Below are 14,556 nucleotides of genomic sequence, written 5' to 3'. Positions count from 1 at the left end.
CCAACCAATCAAAGGATGAGAGAATGAATCTAGTACTGAAAGCATAGGCTACAGCTAACTAGCACTGCAGTGCATAAAATGTGGTGAGTAGTTGACTCAAAGAGAGAGCTGACATCTTCTCTGAGGAAGACGTCAGCTTGATGTTGAAATGTCAGTCACCTGTTTGCATTCTGTACAATGGATTACAGTGAGCATAAAGGAATCAATCTTTACCTTTTTTTGTTGAGTGCTCCAACTCCTTTTTACCTCAAATTAGTAATTTTGGAAAATGTTCTTGGCAAGCCATTCTCACAATAGTTGAACAGTTTTTAACAAATGAAAAAATACTGAAAAATGAGAGACAGAGAGAGATTGTGTTTAATTTTTTCACTTTTATGTAACGTTACTGAGGTTGTGGATGCAGCTAGCTAGTTGAGCCTACTCAAACACCCGGCTCGAAGAGAGAGGGATGCTATGTTAGCTAGCTAGGTCTGGATATCCAACACTGGAACTCTTCCAAGTCAAAGTAAGCTTTTGGTTTTATTAATTTGTTGCCACTGGGGCCTGCCAGTGTAACTGCTAAACTGCTTGCTGTACACTGTACCGCATGATTGTAGCGGGTTTACTAATGCATTACAATCTAGTAGCTATGTTAGCTAACATGGTGACAATGATGTAGGTTGTGTGTTGCGGTTAGCGGTTATGGTACGAAGGTTTGGCTTGGAAAGGTTTTTTAGCCTGGTCACAGCTGTTGTGTTGTGCACTGAAGTTCACAAGCAAAGGGAAATGGTGAGAGGAGAATAGCGCGTAGATGCGAGAAGGAATTGTACAACGAGCAAAGTGATCATGCTGTTTGTATGTGGCTGCTTTGAAAGTGAACTGTGTTTGTTACGACTTTTACTTCCTCTAGATAGTCAAGTTTGATCGTCTTCTCTTCACCCCTGATCATTCAGCTAATTCCATTGAAAAACTTTTCTTAGACGGAAGCAAACAGAACAAAAACGGGGATAAACAAACCTGAATTTGTCCAATAGACACTTTCATTTGCAACTTTTTGGACAAATGATTACACCCTAGATCAGCTAGATGCAGGCAAGAGTGTGCAAGGCGGTATTGAATGTGTCACTGTCTGTCACCTTGATTACTCAAGTTTTTCTCTCTGAAAGTATTCAGACCCCTTACAGCCTTATTCTAAAATAGATAAAATAAAACATTTTCCTCATCAATCTACACACAATACCCCATAATGACAAAGCAAAAAGAGGTTTTTAGATTGTTTTTGCAAAAAAACAACATAAATACCTTATTTACATAATTATTCAGAAACTTTGCTATGAAATTCAATTGATTGAACTATATAAGGTCCCACAGTTGACAGTGTATGTCAGAGCAAAAACCAAGCCACAAGGTCGAAGGAATTGTCTGTTGAGCTCCGAGATAGGATTGTGACGAGGCACAAATCTGGGGAAGGGTACCTAAACATTTCTGCAGCACTGAAGGTTCCCAAGAACCCAATGGTCACTCGGACAGAGCTCCAGAGTTCCTCTGTGGAGATGGGAGAACCTTCCAGAAAGAAAACCACCTCTGCAGCACTCCACCAATCAGGCCTTTTTGGTAGAGTGGCCAGACAGAAGCCACTCCTCTGTAAAAGGCACATGACAGCCCGCTTGGAGTTTACCAAAAAGCACCTTAAGTACTCTCAGACCATGAGAAACATGATTCTCTGGTCTGATGAAACCAAGGTTGAACTCTTTGGCCTGAATGCCAGGAAACCTGGAACCATCCCTACGGTGAAGCATGGTGGTGGCAGCATCATGCTTTGGGGATGTTTTTCAGTGGCTGTGAGACTAGTCAGGATCGAGGGAAAGATGAACTGAGCATTGTACAGAGAGATCCTTTGATGAAAACCTGCTCCAGAGCGCTCAGGACCTCAGACTGGGGCGAAGGTTCGCCTTCCAACAGGACAACAACCTTAAGCACACAGCATTTGCGGAGAGAACAGTCTATAACTTGGGTGGATGGAGTCATCAACCATTTTTAGGGCCTTCCTCTGACACCACTTGATATAGAGGTCCTGGATGGCAGAGAGCTTGGCCCCTAGTAATGTACTGGGCCGAATGCGCTACCCTCTGTAGCGCCTTGCAGTCGGATGCCAAGCAGTACCATACCAAGTGGTGATGCAGCCAGTAAAGATGGTCTCAATGGTGCAGCTGTAGAACTTTTTGAGATGCTGAGGGCCCATGCCAAATATTTTCAGCCTTCTGAGGGGGAAGAGGCATTGTTGTGCCTTCTTCACGACTGTGTTGGTGTGTGGACCATAATAATTCCTTAGTGATGGGCTCCCGAGTGCCGCAGCGGTGTAAGGCACTGCATCTCAATTGCTAGAGGCGACACTACAGACCTGGTTGGATTCCAGGCTGTATCACAACCGGCCGTGACCAGGAGTCCCATAGGGCGGCGCACAATTGGCCCAGTGTCATCCGGGTTAGGGGAGGGTTTGGCTGGGGTGCTTTACTTGGCTCATCCCACTCTAGCGACTCCTTGTGGTGGGCCGGGTGCCTGCAGGCTGACTTCAGTAGTTAGTTAAACAATGTTTCCTCCGACACATTGGTGCGGCTGTCTTCCATGTTAAGCGGGTTCGGTGTTAAGGAGCGCGGTTTGGCAGGACACATGACTCGACCTTCACTTTTCTCGAGCCCGTTGGGGGAGTTGCAGCGATGAGACAAGATTGTAATTGGATCGCAATTGGATATCACAGAATAAACATTTAAAATAATGAAGCACATTCATCCGCTTAACACGGGGTGTAGAGCCTAACTGGCTCTAAGCAACGCGTGAGTTTCAAGTTTGGGGAAGATCATTTTCACCATAAAAATGTGCCTTTATAATAAAAGCATTACATGCATAATTGCATTTGCGGTCACTTTTGATAATGGTGTTTTCCCGCTAATGAAACATTTGCGCTTAAAAAATTAATGTGGATAGTTCTTTGTTGCAGGAATGAAATTCCTCTGTTTCAATACCCAATTAAAATTAAACACTCTGTCAATTCATAAGGATTTGTATGACCCTTATTTTATAAAAATGGACAGAGCCCAGTCTTAAAGTCAAACAGCAGCTTTTATTCACGAGAGTACTGCTCCTTACACATTTTACCACAGGTTATAAACTGAAAATGACGTCAGCGTTTTCTAAATGTTCCGTCTCTTCTTGACACTGGTAGAAAGGCTCTATAGTTCTCAAGCCTTCCCACCCCGCCTAGAGCCAAGGTCAGCCAGTGTAGATAAGCATTCTAGCCAGTCTGGCGATATAGTTCATTCATTTCTACCAAGGAACAGACAGTCATTGTTCTAATTCTTGATTATATTTACACACATTATATTCAGTACTAGGATTAAAAAGAAAATAGTATTCTGATTAGTACATATACAGTAACATAATACTATTCTGATTAGTCAGTCCTGATTGAAATGTATACATAATTAGTCATTATTGATAAAAATTCCCTTAACATTCTTCCAATATCTTCAATATGCACCTCGGAATTGGATAAGGACTTGTAGCCTGTGAGAAAGACCCGATCATGTGATGAAGAGCCAAGTGAGTGAGAGGTGCTCCGGAGCTGGCAGCACTCAGGGAGAAGAGAACAACGGCATGGATTTTTTAGGGTGCATTACGGCCACACAAAGGGGATGCCGCCGAGACATTTGAGGCATTATCAATAGCTTGTCAAATTGTGAAAGAGAGACTGATGAAGTGTGTTCAACCTGCTCAAAAAACAAAGCAAAGCTCATGCCTTTCGAACTACTTTTTTCAAATCATCATTAGAGTCGCATCATGCAGCCTTATTAAAAATCAAAACATAAAGCCCAACGTTTGTAGAACAACTAAAGTTACATTAATAACTCTAAATTAAGCATATGGGAGTACCTATTTCTTTGTTAACCGCTCCAAACAGAATAGCTGCATGTGAGCACTCTCTCAAATCATTTGGAGAAAATATCCTTTCTATTTTATTCAGCCTTGTTGAATTGTATTCTTCAAACTATAAAATAATGCCACGTAATTCTAACCAAATCTCGTCTGCTAAATGAACTAGTGTAGCCCACAGCCATATGGCATAGCCAGATCAGGACCTAAAATAAGGACAACTTATTTTACTTACAGAGTATGCTATTCTGTTCTTCTGAAATAGATTACATTTTCTTATAATCCTGTTTCTTTAGACCTGTCTAAAATAAATTAGGGATTTATTGTGAAGTTGTAGGTTATATTACATGGATTTATTCAACTTTTTAAAATGTATATGTTACAAAGGTCTTCATCAGTGGCTTGTAGGCTATGTGTGGAAGCCAGGAGATGCTAAATGTGTATATGTTAATTAACGGTCAATTACCGTGAGACCAACAGTTATTTGCTTGCCAATCACCGGCTGACAAAATTTTGTGACCGCCACAGCCCTAAATAAGGTCAATTGAAGTTGTGTGTGTTTGGGAAATCATGTGTATCAGAGGGTAACTGGACCATACTAGAACTCCCAGTGTCAGCAGTGGCCTCAATCCTTTGCCAGATAGCCTAGAGGAGGAGTATGTAAATAGATTCAGCCGCGAGCCGATTTTTGTCAGAGTGGATGGTTGGAGGGCCGGAACATAATTATAATAATTTATACACTGAAAATTGACCACAACTAAGCACAAAAAGAGGTTGTGTTTGAAAATAACAATAATTGTATACCTTGATTACATTGAGACATGATCACGTCTATTTTTTTATTCACAGAAGTGCTTGGGAACAGATTTCCTAAATTACACATTTTTTGCTGAATTCCTGGTGATGTTAGTCTATTTGACCTAAAATCCCCCCCAAAAATCACTCGCAGGCCGCCTAATTGCAGACCCCTGACCTAGATGCTCACTTGACACATGGTAGGGTCAACACAAAGAGTTCACCCTCCTTGTGCGTGTGTGTGGTGTGTGTGTTGGTTTGTGTGTTTGGTGTGTGGTGGTATGTGGGCATGGTCGGTGTGGGTAGCTACCCATGCTCCCAGACCACTGCCACCAGCCACCCTCTCTGGGCTGGTTGGCGATCAGGTTGTCAAAGGACAATTTAAAGTCAGACAACACCGTCTGGAACTAGCAGGAATGACTCAGACAGAGCTGGTGTTTGTGCTTGTGTGTTTGTGTGTGTGTCTTACCTATTGGCAAAGGAGAGTCGGAAACAGTCAAGTTGATATCACCGAGGATTTTACAGATGCCTCTCATTACACTAGTGAGAGGGGCTTTGTAAATAGATAAGATATCATCATGAGATACTTTATATTAAGGGATGATATTTGTTATAGAGCTGTATCCTAGTCATTTGCATAATGATGTTGTGTCTAGATATGTGGATCTCTTTGGCTTTTCAGTATGTAGTCTGAATCATATCTATCAAAGATCTTTAGGAGAATCCCTCTACACAGACTCTATATTATTAAATCCCTTCTGTCCCTTGTTACATTGCATTGAGGGTAGTACTCAGCAGGGATTCTGACTGAGGGTCTGGGTAAGAGGCGTTGCTTTCTCTCTCTCTTTGACAGCCTCTGACCTACTTCCACCTGGGTTTCACAGCTTATAATGGTTTACCCTGAGCAGCATATCCAATTGCTAATTGCGCTCTGAGGCGAGTGGGCCATCCTTAGTGTGTGCGCATGCACGCTGTGTGTTTATGTGTGACTGGATTGAGGGGGCAGTATATCAGATGTACTCGGCTAGTTGGTTAGTTAGTTGGTTGGAATTGGTTGAGTGTCCTAAATATTCTCCTGTGTTTTCTGCTTCAGCATCCCAGGAAAAAGTAATTGAGCTACAGTGCTTTACGAGTAAAGACAGAATATTTACAGTGAATAAAACTTGTTTGGTTGCATGTTTAAAAATTGCAATGTTACACTGCGTTCCTAAAAATTTAATTGTTTGTGTAATTACTGTCCTATTTTTAGATTAGGCTAGATGACTGTTCTTGAAACATTTTGTAGAATGCTTTCAAGACATTCTAGTAGCATTTCTACAATGCATACAGTATCAGTCAAAAGTTTGGACACACCTACTCATTCAAGGGTTTTTCTTTATTTTTACTTTTTTTCTACATTGTAGAATAATAGTGAAGACATTCAAACTATGAAATAACACATATGGAATCATTTAGTAACCAAAAAAGTGTTAAACAAATTCAAATATATATTTTATATTCTTCAAAGTAGCCACCCTTTGCCTTGATGACAGCTTTTTTACACTTTTGGCATTCTCTCAACCAGCTTCATGAGGAATGCTTTTCCAACAGTCTTGAAGGAGTTCCCACATATGCTGAGCACTTGTTGGCTGCTTTTCCTTCAACCTGCGGTCCAACTCAGCACAAACCATCTCAATTGGGTTGAGGTCAGGTGATTGTGGAGGTCAGGTCATCTGATGCAGCACCAGCATTCTAGTTCTTGGTCATATAGCCCTTACACAGCCTGGAGGTGTGTTTTGGGTCATTGTCCTGTTGATAACAAATGATAGTCCCACTAAGTGCAAATCAGATGGGATGGCATATCGCTGCAGAATGCTGTGGTAACCATTCTGGTTAAGTGTGCCTTGAATTCTAAATAAATCACAGACAGTGTCACTGGCAAAGTACCCCCACACCTTTACACCATATCCTCCATGCTTCACGGTTTGAAGCACACACGCGGAGATCATCTGTTCACCTACTCTGCGTCTCACAAAGACACGGCGGTTGGGCCCAAAAATCTCACATTTGGACTCATCAGACCAAAGGACAGATTTCCACTGGTCTAATGTCCATTACTCATGTTTCTTGGCCCAAGCAGGTCTCTTCTTATTATTGGTGTCCTTTAGTAGTGGTTTCTTTGCAGCAATTCGACCATGAAGGCCTGATTCACACAGTCTCCTCTGAACAGTTGATGTTGAGATGTGTCTGTTACTTGAACTGTATGAAGCATGTATTTGGGCTACAATCTGAGGTGCAGTTAATTCTAATTAATTTATCCTCTGCAGCAGAGGTAACTCTGGGTCTTTCTTTCCTGGTGCGGTCCTTATGAGAGCCAGTTTCATCACAGGGCTTGATGGTTTTTGCGATTGCACTTGAAGAAACGTTCAAGTTCTTGAAATGCTCCGGATTGACTGATCTTCATGTCTTAAAGTAATGATGGACTGTTGTTTCTCTTTGCTTATTTTAGCTGTTTTTGCCATAATATGGACTTGGTCTTTTACCAAATAGGGCCATCTTCTGTACACCATCCCTACCTTGTCACAACACAACCAATTGGCTGAAACACAGGAAAGAAATTCCACTTTTAACAAGTCACACCTGTTCATTGAAATGCATTTCAGGTGACTACCTCATGAAGCTGGTTGAGAGAATGCCAAGAGTGTGCAAAGCTCTCATCAAGGCGAAGGCTGGCTACTTTGAAGAATCTAAAATATATATGAGTAGGTGTGTCACGTCCTGACCTTAGAGAGCCTTTTTATGTCTCTATTTTGGTTTGGTCAAGGTGTGACTTGGGTGGGCATTCTATGTTCTTTATTTCTTTGTTTCTGGCCGAGTGTGATTCCCAATCAGAGGCAGCTGTCTATCGTTGTCTCTGATTGGGTGTCATACTTAGGTAGCCCTTTCCCTCCTTCTGTGTGGGATCTTGTTCTTTTATTTGTGTGCAGATAGTTTGCACAACGAAGCTGGTCGGTCGTTGTATTCTTTTGTCTTTTCTAAAGTTGCACTTCGTTAATAAATTATGTGTAACTCAAAGAACGCTGTGCCTTGGTCTCATCCTTCCGACAACACCCGTTACAAGGTGTGTCCAAACTTTTGACTGGTACTGTATGTTTTGCTACTCAGTTGAGTTGAATGAGGTGAACTCAGTGTGAAGTTGCTGCTGCTAAATAAAATAAGTAGGCTAGACCGGGGTTGGTTGTCACACTTTTTATTTCTCAGCACCAGTATATCTTACCAGGCTTTTTTCAGTATTAATAGAAAGACCAAGGTATTGGTTTGAAATAGGGACATTTTTTTTATCCTCACATCTTATTCCAACATGGTGTTAGGGCTGGGCGATATGGCCAAAATATTATATCATGGTATTTAAAAAATTGGACGGCATGACGGTATTTTTAGTTTTTGAATGATAAAAGTTCGACATTTACTTAATGAGTAGTGAGTGATCCTAGGGTGGCAACACATAAACTCAGCAAAAAAAGAAACGTCCCTTGTTCAGGACCCTGTCTTTCAAAGATAATTCCTAAAAATCCATATAACTTCACAGATCTTCATTGTAAAGGGTTTAAACACTGTTTCCCATGCTTGTTCAATGAACCATAAACAATTTATGAACATGCACCTGTGGAACGGTTAAGACACTAACAGGCAATTAAGGTCACAGTTATGAAAACTTAGGACACTAAAGAGGCCTTTCTACTGACTCTGATAAACACCAATAGAAAGATGCCCAGGGTCCCTGCTCATCTGCGTGAGGAGGCATGAGGACTGCAGATGTGCCCAGGGCAATAAATTGCAATGTCCGTACTGTGATACGCCTAAGACAGCGCTACAGGGAGACAGGACGGACAGCTGATTGTCCTCGCAATGGCAGACCACGTGTAACAACATCTGCACAGGATCGGTACATCCGAACATCACACCTGCGGGACAGGAATAGGATGGTAACAACAACTGCCCGAGTTACACCAGGAACGCACAATCCCTTCATCAGTGCTCAGACTGTCCGCAATAGGCTGAGAGAGGCTGGACTGAGGGCTTGTAGGCCTGTTGTAAGGCAGGTCCTTACCAGGCATCACCGGCAACAATGTCACCTATGGGCACAAACCCACCGTCGCTGGACCTGACAGGACTGGCAAAAAGTGCTCTTCACTGACGAGTCACGGCTTTGTCTCACCAGGGGTGATGGTCGGATTCAAGTTTATCGTCGAAGGAATGAGTGTTACACCAAGGCCTGTACTCTGGAGCGGGATCGATTTGGAGATGGAGAGTCCGTCATGGTCTGGGGTGGTGTGTCACAGCATCATCGGACTGAGCTTGTTGTCATTGCAAGCAATCTCAATGCTGTGTGTTACTGGGAAGACATCCTCCTCCCTCATGTGGTACCCTTCCTGCAGGCTCATCCTGACATGATCCTCCAGCATGACAATGCCACCAGCCATACTGCTCATTCTGTGTGTGATTTCCTGCAAGACAGGAATGTCAGTATTCTGTCATGGCCAGCGAGCCCGGATCTCAATCCCATTGAGCACGTCTGGGACGTGTTGAATCGGAGGGTGAGGGCTAGGGCCATTCCCCCCAGAAATGTCCGGGAACTTGTAGGTGCCATGGTGGAAGAGAGGGGTAACATCTCACAGCAAGAACTGGTAAATCTGGTGCAGTCCATGAGGAGATGCACTGAAAGTACTTAATGCAGCTGGTGGCCACACCACACACACACCAGCTGTTACTTTTGATTTTGACCCCCCCTCTGTTCAGGGACACATTATTCAATTTCTGTTAGTCACATGTCTGTGGAACTTGTTCAGTTTATGTCTCAGTAGTTGAATCTTGTTATGTTCATAGAAATATTTACAAATGTTAAGTTTGCTGAAAATAAATGCAGTTGACAGTGAGAGGATGTTTCTTTTTTTGAGTTAACATTAACATTCTTAAACAAGTGATTTCAGTGAGTCTTTCTCCATTCTGATTGTTTTATACTGTTCAATTCAACTTCAACCAAAACAAATTTCAGCACTTTTATCATTTCTGCTTTTCCTGCACTCAATTGTAGTGGTGGAAAAAATACCCAGTTGTCATACTTGAGTAAAAGTAAAGATATGTTAATAGAAAATGACTAAAATAAAAGTGAAATACTACTTGAGTAAAAGTCTAAAAGTATTTGGTTTTAAATATACTTATGTATCGAAAGTAAAAGTATAAATGATTTCAAATTCCTTATATTAAGCAAACCAGATGGCACCCTTGTCTTGTTTTTATGTTATTTACGGTTGACCAGAAGCACACTCCCAACACTCAGACATAATTTACAAACAAAGTATTTGTGTTTAGTGAGTCCTCCAGTTCAGAGGCAGTAGATGACCAGGGATGTTCTCTTGGCAAGTGTGTGAATTGGACCATTTTCCTGTCCTGCTAAGCATTCAAAATGTAATGAGTACTTTTAGGTGTCAGGGAAAATGTATGGAGTAAAAAGTACAGTATTTTCTTTAGGAATGTAGTGAAGTAAAAGTTGTCAAAAATAGTAAATTACAGATACAAAAAAAATTAAGTATTACTTGAAATTATTTTTTACTTAAGTACTTTACACCATTGTTAAATTGAGATAATTTCCACACTGCCACGTAGGGCTGCAGGATATGGCCAAATAATCTAGGATACATTTTTAACCAAACGTTGCAATTACGATTTGACTTGCGAATTAGAGCAAAACTGTTGGAATCATGGAAATATAATGACTATTCAAATTATATAGTTCGAATATAATAGTGGACACTTTGAACACAGTGTTGTTTGAGATGACAACGAATTAAAATGCCAGGGAGGAGTTATTGTGACAGGGTGTGTTGATAGGTGTTTCCTTAGGGGACCCCAAAGGCTTTGGCTACATTGCATGTTTTCTCTTAGCTACTTCATGTAGCTAACATATTCTTGCTTTGCATATTCCTCTTTGATTTAGAAGATGCTGTTGCACAAACAACATGCTGATTTATATCTACACCATCACTGATATTATCAGGCTGTATTAGCTAGCTACGTTTGTTCTTACTCAGTACATTTATTAGCTAGCTAGCTAGCTTTTAGCATTAGCGGCTAACAATTAGCGTCTCACAAGATGTATGGTAACTTGCTAAGAAAAGACAAACTAGCTGTTTGCTGATGTAAGAAACACAAACTAATATAGAACACCAGTGGATATATATTAAGAAGCTAATTGAAAACAGCATTGTTGTCATCAACATTGTTGCATGTGCTGCATTGACCACGCAGACTGAACGCAAGTGTCTCGTGGTTGAGGATCATCAAGTGCGCTCCTTGAGTGAAAGGGAGCGTGGCTAGGTCTTTGTGGAAAGTGGCACAGAGACAAATCGCGGAGAGAGATGACTCAAGTAGCGAAGTAAACTATAACATTTGCCATTACACAAGACGTATCATATTTAACAAACCAAACATTCAAATACCGGTATAGAAGGTAAAGTAAAAACCCAAACCGGTCCCTGCATCAATACCGGTATATCATAAAATACGGTATACTGCCCAACCCTACATGGCGTTATAAGCCATCAAACACACTCGGTCCACTTGTGACAACCAGACCCATCGTGGGGTTGGTTGTCAGTGTTTGCTAGTAGCTTCTTCCTGTTGTAATAGGAAATTAACAATATAGTATACAGTCTTAGAAATAGCCTTTCTTTGATTTAACCATATTCCTAACAAAATTCAGCATTTTATGTCTTGATAATAACATGACATTTTGAGTAAATTTGTCTGTGTGGGTGTGTGACAGAAAAAGAGGAAATGATGGGAGCTTTTTATAGCAGAAGCACAAAGGACCTTGGGATTTGTTGTATCCTAGCAGTGGCAGTGTCCCTGAACAATATGGTTACAATGGGTTGGATTGTGACAAGCACGAACATAGCTCATTTGGTGTCAAATGAGCTAAGAGTCAAGACTATATATTTTATTTTATTTACTAAGGCATACTAAGGCATTTTTCAACCGTTTTCTATCTTAAAAATAGGAATAAGCAATGGCTTTTGATTTCAGGTCAAATGGATGGAAACAGATGGAAAAGGGGCCAGATTTTGCAGCTCTTTCAGAACATCAGCTATCTGGATTTGGGGGAGGCTTGTGCAAGTTGCTGTGGAGAGTGCAGAGCTGTTGAACGGGGTAGGGGTAGCCAGGTGGAAAGCATGGCCAGCTGTAGAAAAATGCTTATTGAAATTCTCAATTATCGTGGATTTATCAGTGGTGACAGTGTTTCCTAGCCTCAGTGCAGTGGGCAGCTGGAAGGAGGTGCTCTTCTCCATGGACTTTACAGTGTCCCAGAACTTTTTGGAGTTTGTGCTACAGGATGCAAATTTATGTTTGAAAAAGCTAGCCTTTGCTTTCCTAACTGCCTGTGTATATTGGTTCCTAACTTCCCTGAAAAGTTGCATATCTTGGGGGCTATTCGATGCTAATGCAGTACGCCACAGGAAGCTTTTGTGCTGGTCAAGGGCAGACAGGTCTGGAGTGAACCGAGGGATATATCTGTTCCTGGTTCAACATTTTTGGAATGGGGCATGCTTATTTAAGATGGTGAGAAAAGCACTTTTAAAGAATAGCCAAGCATCCTCTACTGACGGAACGAGGTCAATATCCTTCCAGGATACCCGGGCCAGGTCGATTAGAAAGGCTCGCTGAAGTGTTTTAGGGAGCGTTTGACAGTGATGAGGGGTGGTCGTTTGACCGCAGACCGATTACGGACGCAGGCTATGAGGCAGTGATTGCTGAGATCCTGGTTGAAGACAGCAAAGGTGTATTTAGAGTGCAGGTTGATCAGGATGATATCTATGAGGGTGCCCATGTTTACGGATTTGGGGTTGTACCTGGTAGATTCATTGATAATTTGTGTGAGATTGAGGGCATCTAGTTTAGATTGTAGGACGGCCGGGGTGTTAAGCATGTCCCAGTTTAGGTCACCTAACAGTACGAGCTCTGAAGATAGATGGGGGGCAATCAATTCACATATGGTGTCCAGGGCACAGCTGGGGGCTGAAGGGGGTCTATAACAAGCGGCAACGGTGAGAGACTTGTTTCTGGAAAGGTGGATTTTTAAGTAGAAGCTCAAATTGTTTGGGCACAGACATGGATAGTATGACAGAACTCTGCAGGCTATCTCTGCAGTAGATTGCAACTCCGCCCCCTTTTGGCAGTTCTATCTTGTCGGAAAATGTTAAAGTTAGGATGGAAATTTCAGGATTTTTGGTGGCTTTCCTAAGCCAGGATTCCGACACGGCTAGGACATCCGGGATGGCAGAATGTGCTCAAGCAGTGAATAAAACACTGACCTAGGAACTCATGGATACTCCCTAATAGCAATTATTTACAAAGATTATTATTATTATTCCTTTTTTAACTATGAAAACAGAAATTCTCCTCACCTCAATGTTTTTTCATGCTGATGTGAATTGACCAGGTGGATGAGTTATTTAAAAGAATTCACACATTTTAACCTTAAAATGAATTACAGAGCACCATTTAGATATAGAGTAATTAGCACTGTGACAACCAACCCCGATCTCCCCTAAGCCTTGTCCGAACCAGAATGGCCCATAGGGGCAGGAGCCTATCTCGTGTTTCTGTAGCGTGAGACGGCTTGGACACGATGCTAGTTGCTGCTACTAACTCTGTGCATAAGCGTTAGACCACTTTGTTTACGTTCTCAGACTACTGGCAACACATATCTACCTTGGGAGATCAGTTGTGTTTTGTTTAACTGAGAGCAGGGAGATGATGATGATTGGAGGTCTGAAAGGAGTAAAAAACGAAATGTGTTCTAACCCAGAAGTAGGAAGACAGTTCTTGATTTTGTGAAAGTCAATCTTTACAAAGGCTTTGGTGTATGCTTAATTTAGCCTAATTCAAGTGAATCTTCAGAATATTGTTGTCCATTCTTGAACTTGTTACTCAAATTTGCACAATGTATATTATTTTGGGCTATTATTGGAGGAAAAGGGGACAATAATAAGCATTATGTCCTCCAGCTAAACACAAATATCACTCGTACCTTTAACATTGCACTTGTATGATCCCCTCTGTGTAGTCCTGAGACTTTGGACATTGGCTCGCACCTCACCACCCACACACAGCACCTGATCCCAGACCTGTTGGAGGATGTTGTGGATGGAGAACCTGGCTGTGTTCTCACCTGCTCCACTTACCCTGGACCAGCTGGGGAGCCTAGCCAACATGAGGAGGAGAATCCTGGACCAGCTGGGGAGCCTAGCCAACAGGAGGAGGAGGATCCTGGACCAGCTGAGGAGCCTAGCCAACAGGGGGAGGAGGATCCTGGACCAGCTGAGGAGACTAGCCAACAGGAGGAGGAGGATCCTGGACCAACTGAGGAGCCTAACCAACAGGAGGAGGACGATCCTGGACCAGCTGGGGAGCCTAGCCAACAGGAGGAGGAGGATCCTGGACCAGCTGAGGAGCCTAGCCAACAGGAGGCGGAGAATCCTGGACCAGCTGTGGAACTTAGCCAACAGGAGGAGGAGAATCCTGGGCCACCTGGGGAGCTTAGCCAACAGGAGGAGGAGGATCTTGGACCAGCTGGGGAGCCTAACCAACAGGAGGAGGAGAATCCTGGGCCAGCTGGGGAGCTTAGCCAACAGGAGGAGGAGGATCTTGGACCAGCTGGGGAGCCTAACCAACAGGAGGAGGAGAATCCTGGACCAGCTGTGGAACTTAGCCAACAAGAGGAGAAGAATCTTGGACCAGCTGGGGAGCCTAGCCAACATGAGGAGGAGAATCCTGGATGTCTCAGGGGAAGGTGGGTCTCTGTGGTGCTGT

The 14,556-nt window shown here is 42.5% G+C and overlaps 1 protein-coding gene across 1 annotated transcript in view; it reads left to right on the top strand.

Moving 5' to 3' along the window:
• The window catches only part of LOC110529788 (protein FAM13C-like), a 56,273-nt gene that overhangs the window by 22,923 nt on the left and 18,794 nt on the right, over nucleotides 1-14,556 (top strand). The window contains exon 7 of the mRNA XM_021612324.3: nucleotides 13,811-14,536. Within this exon, the coding sequence (XP_021467999.2) occupies nucleotides 13,811-14,536 (726 nt within the window). The remainder of the gene's footprint in view (nucleotides 1-13,810; nucleotides 14,537-14,556) is intronic.

The sequence above is a fragment of the Oncorhynchus mykiss genome, chromosome 1 (genome assembly GCF_057628025.1).
Source record: "Oncorhynchus mykiss isolate SJ-2025 chromosome 1, ASM5762802v1, whole genome shotgun sequence".
Lineage (NCBI taxonomy): Eukaryota > Metazoa > Chordata > Actinopteri > Salmoniformes > Salmonidae > Oncorhynchus > Oncorhynchus mykiss.
This window is presented reverse-complemented; position numbering and strand designations above follow the sequence as displayed.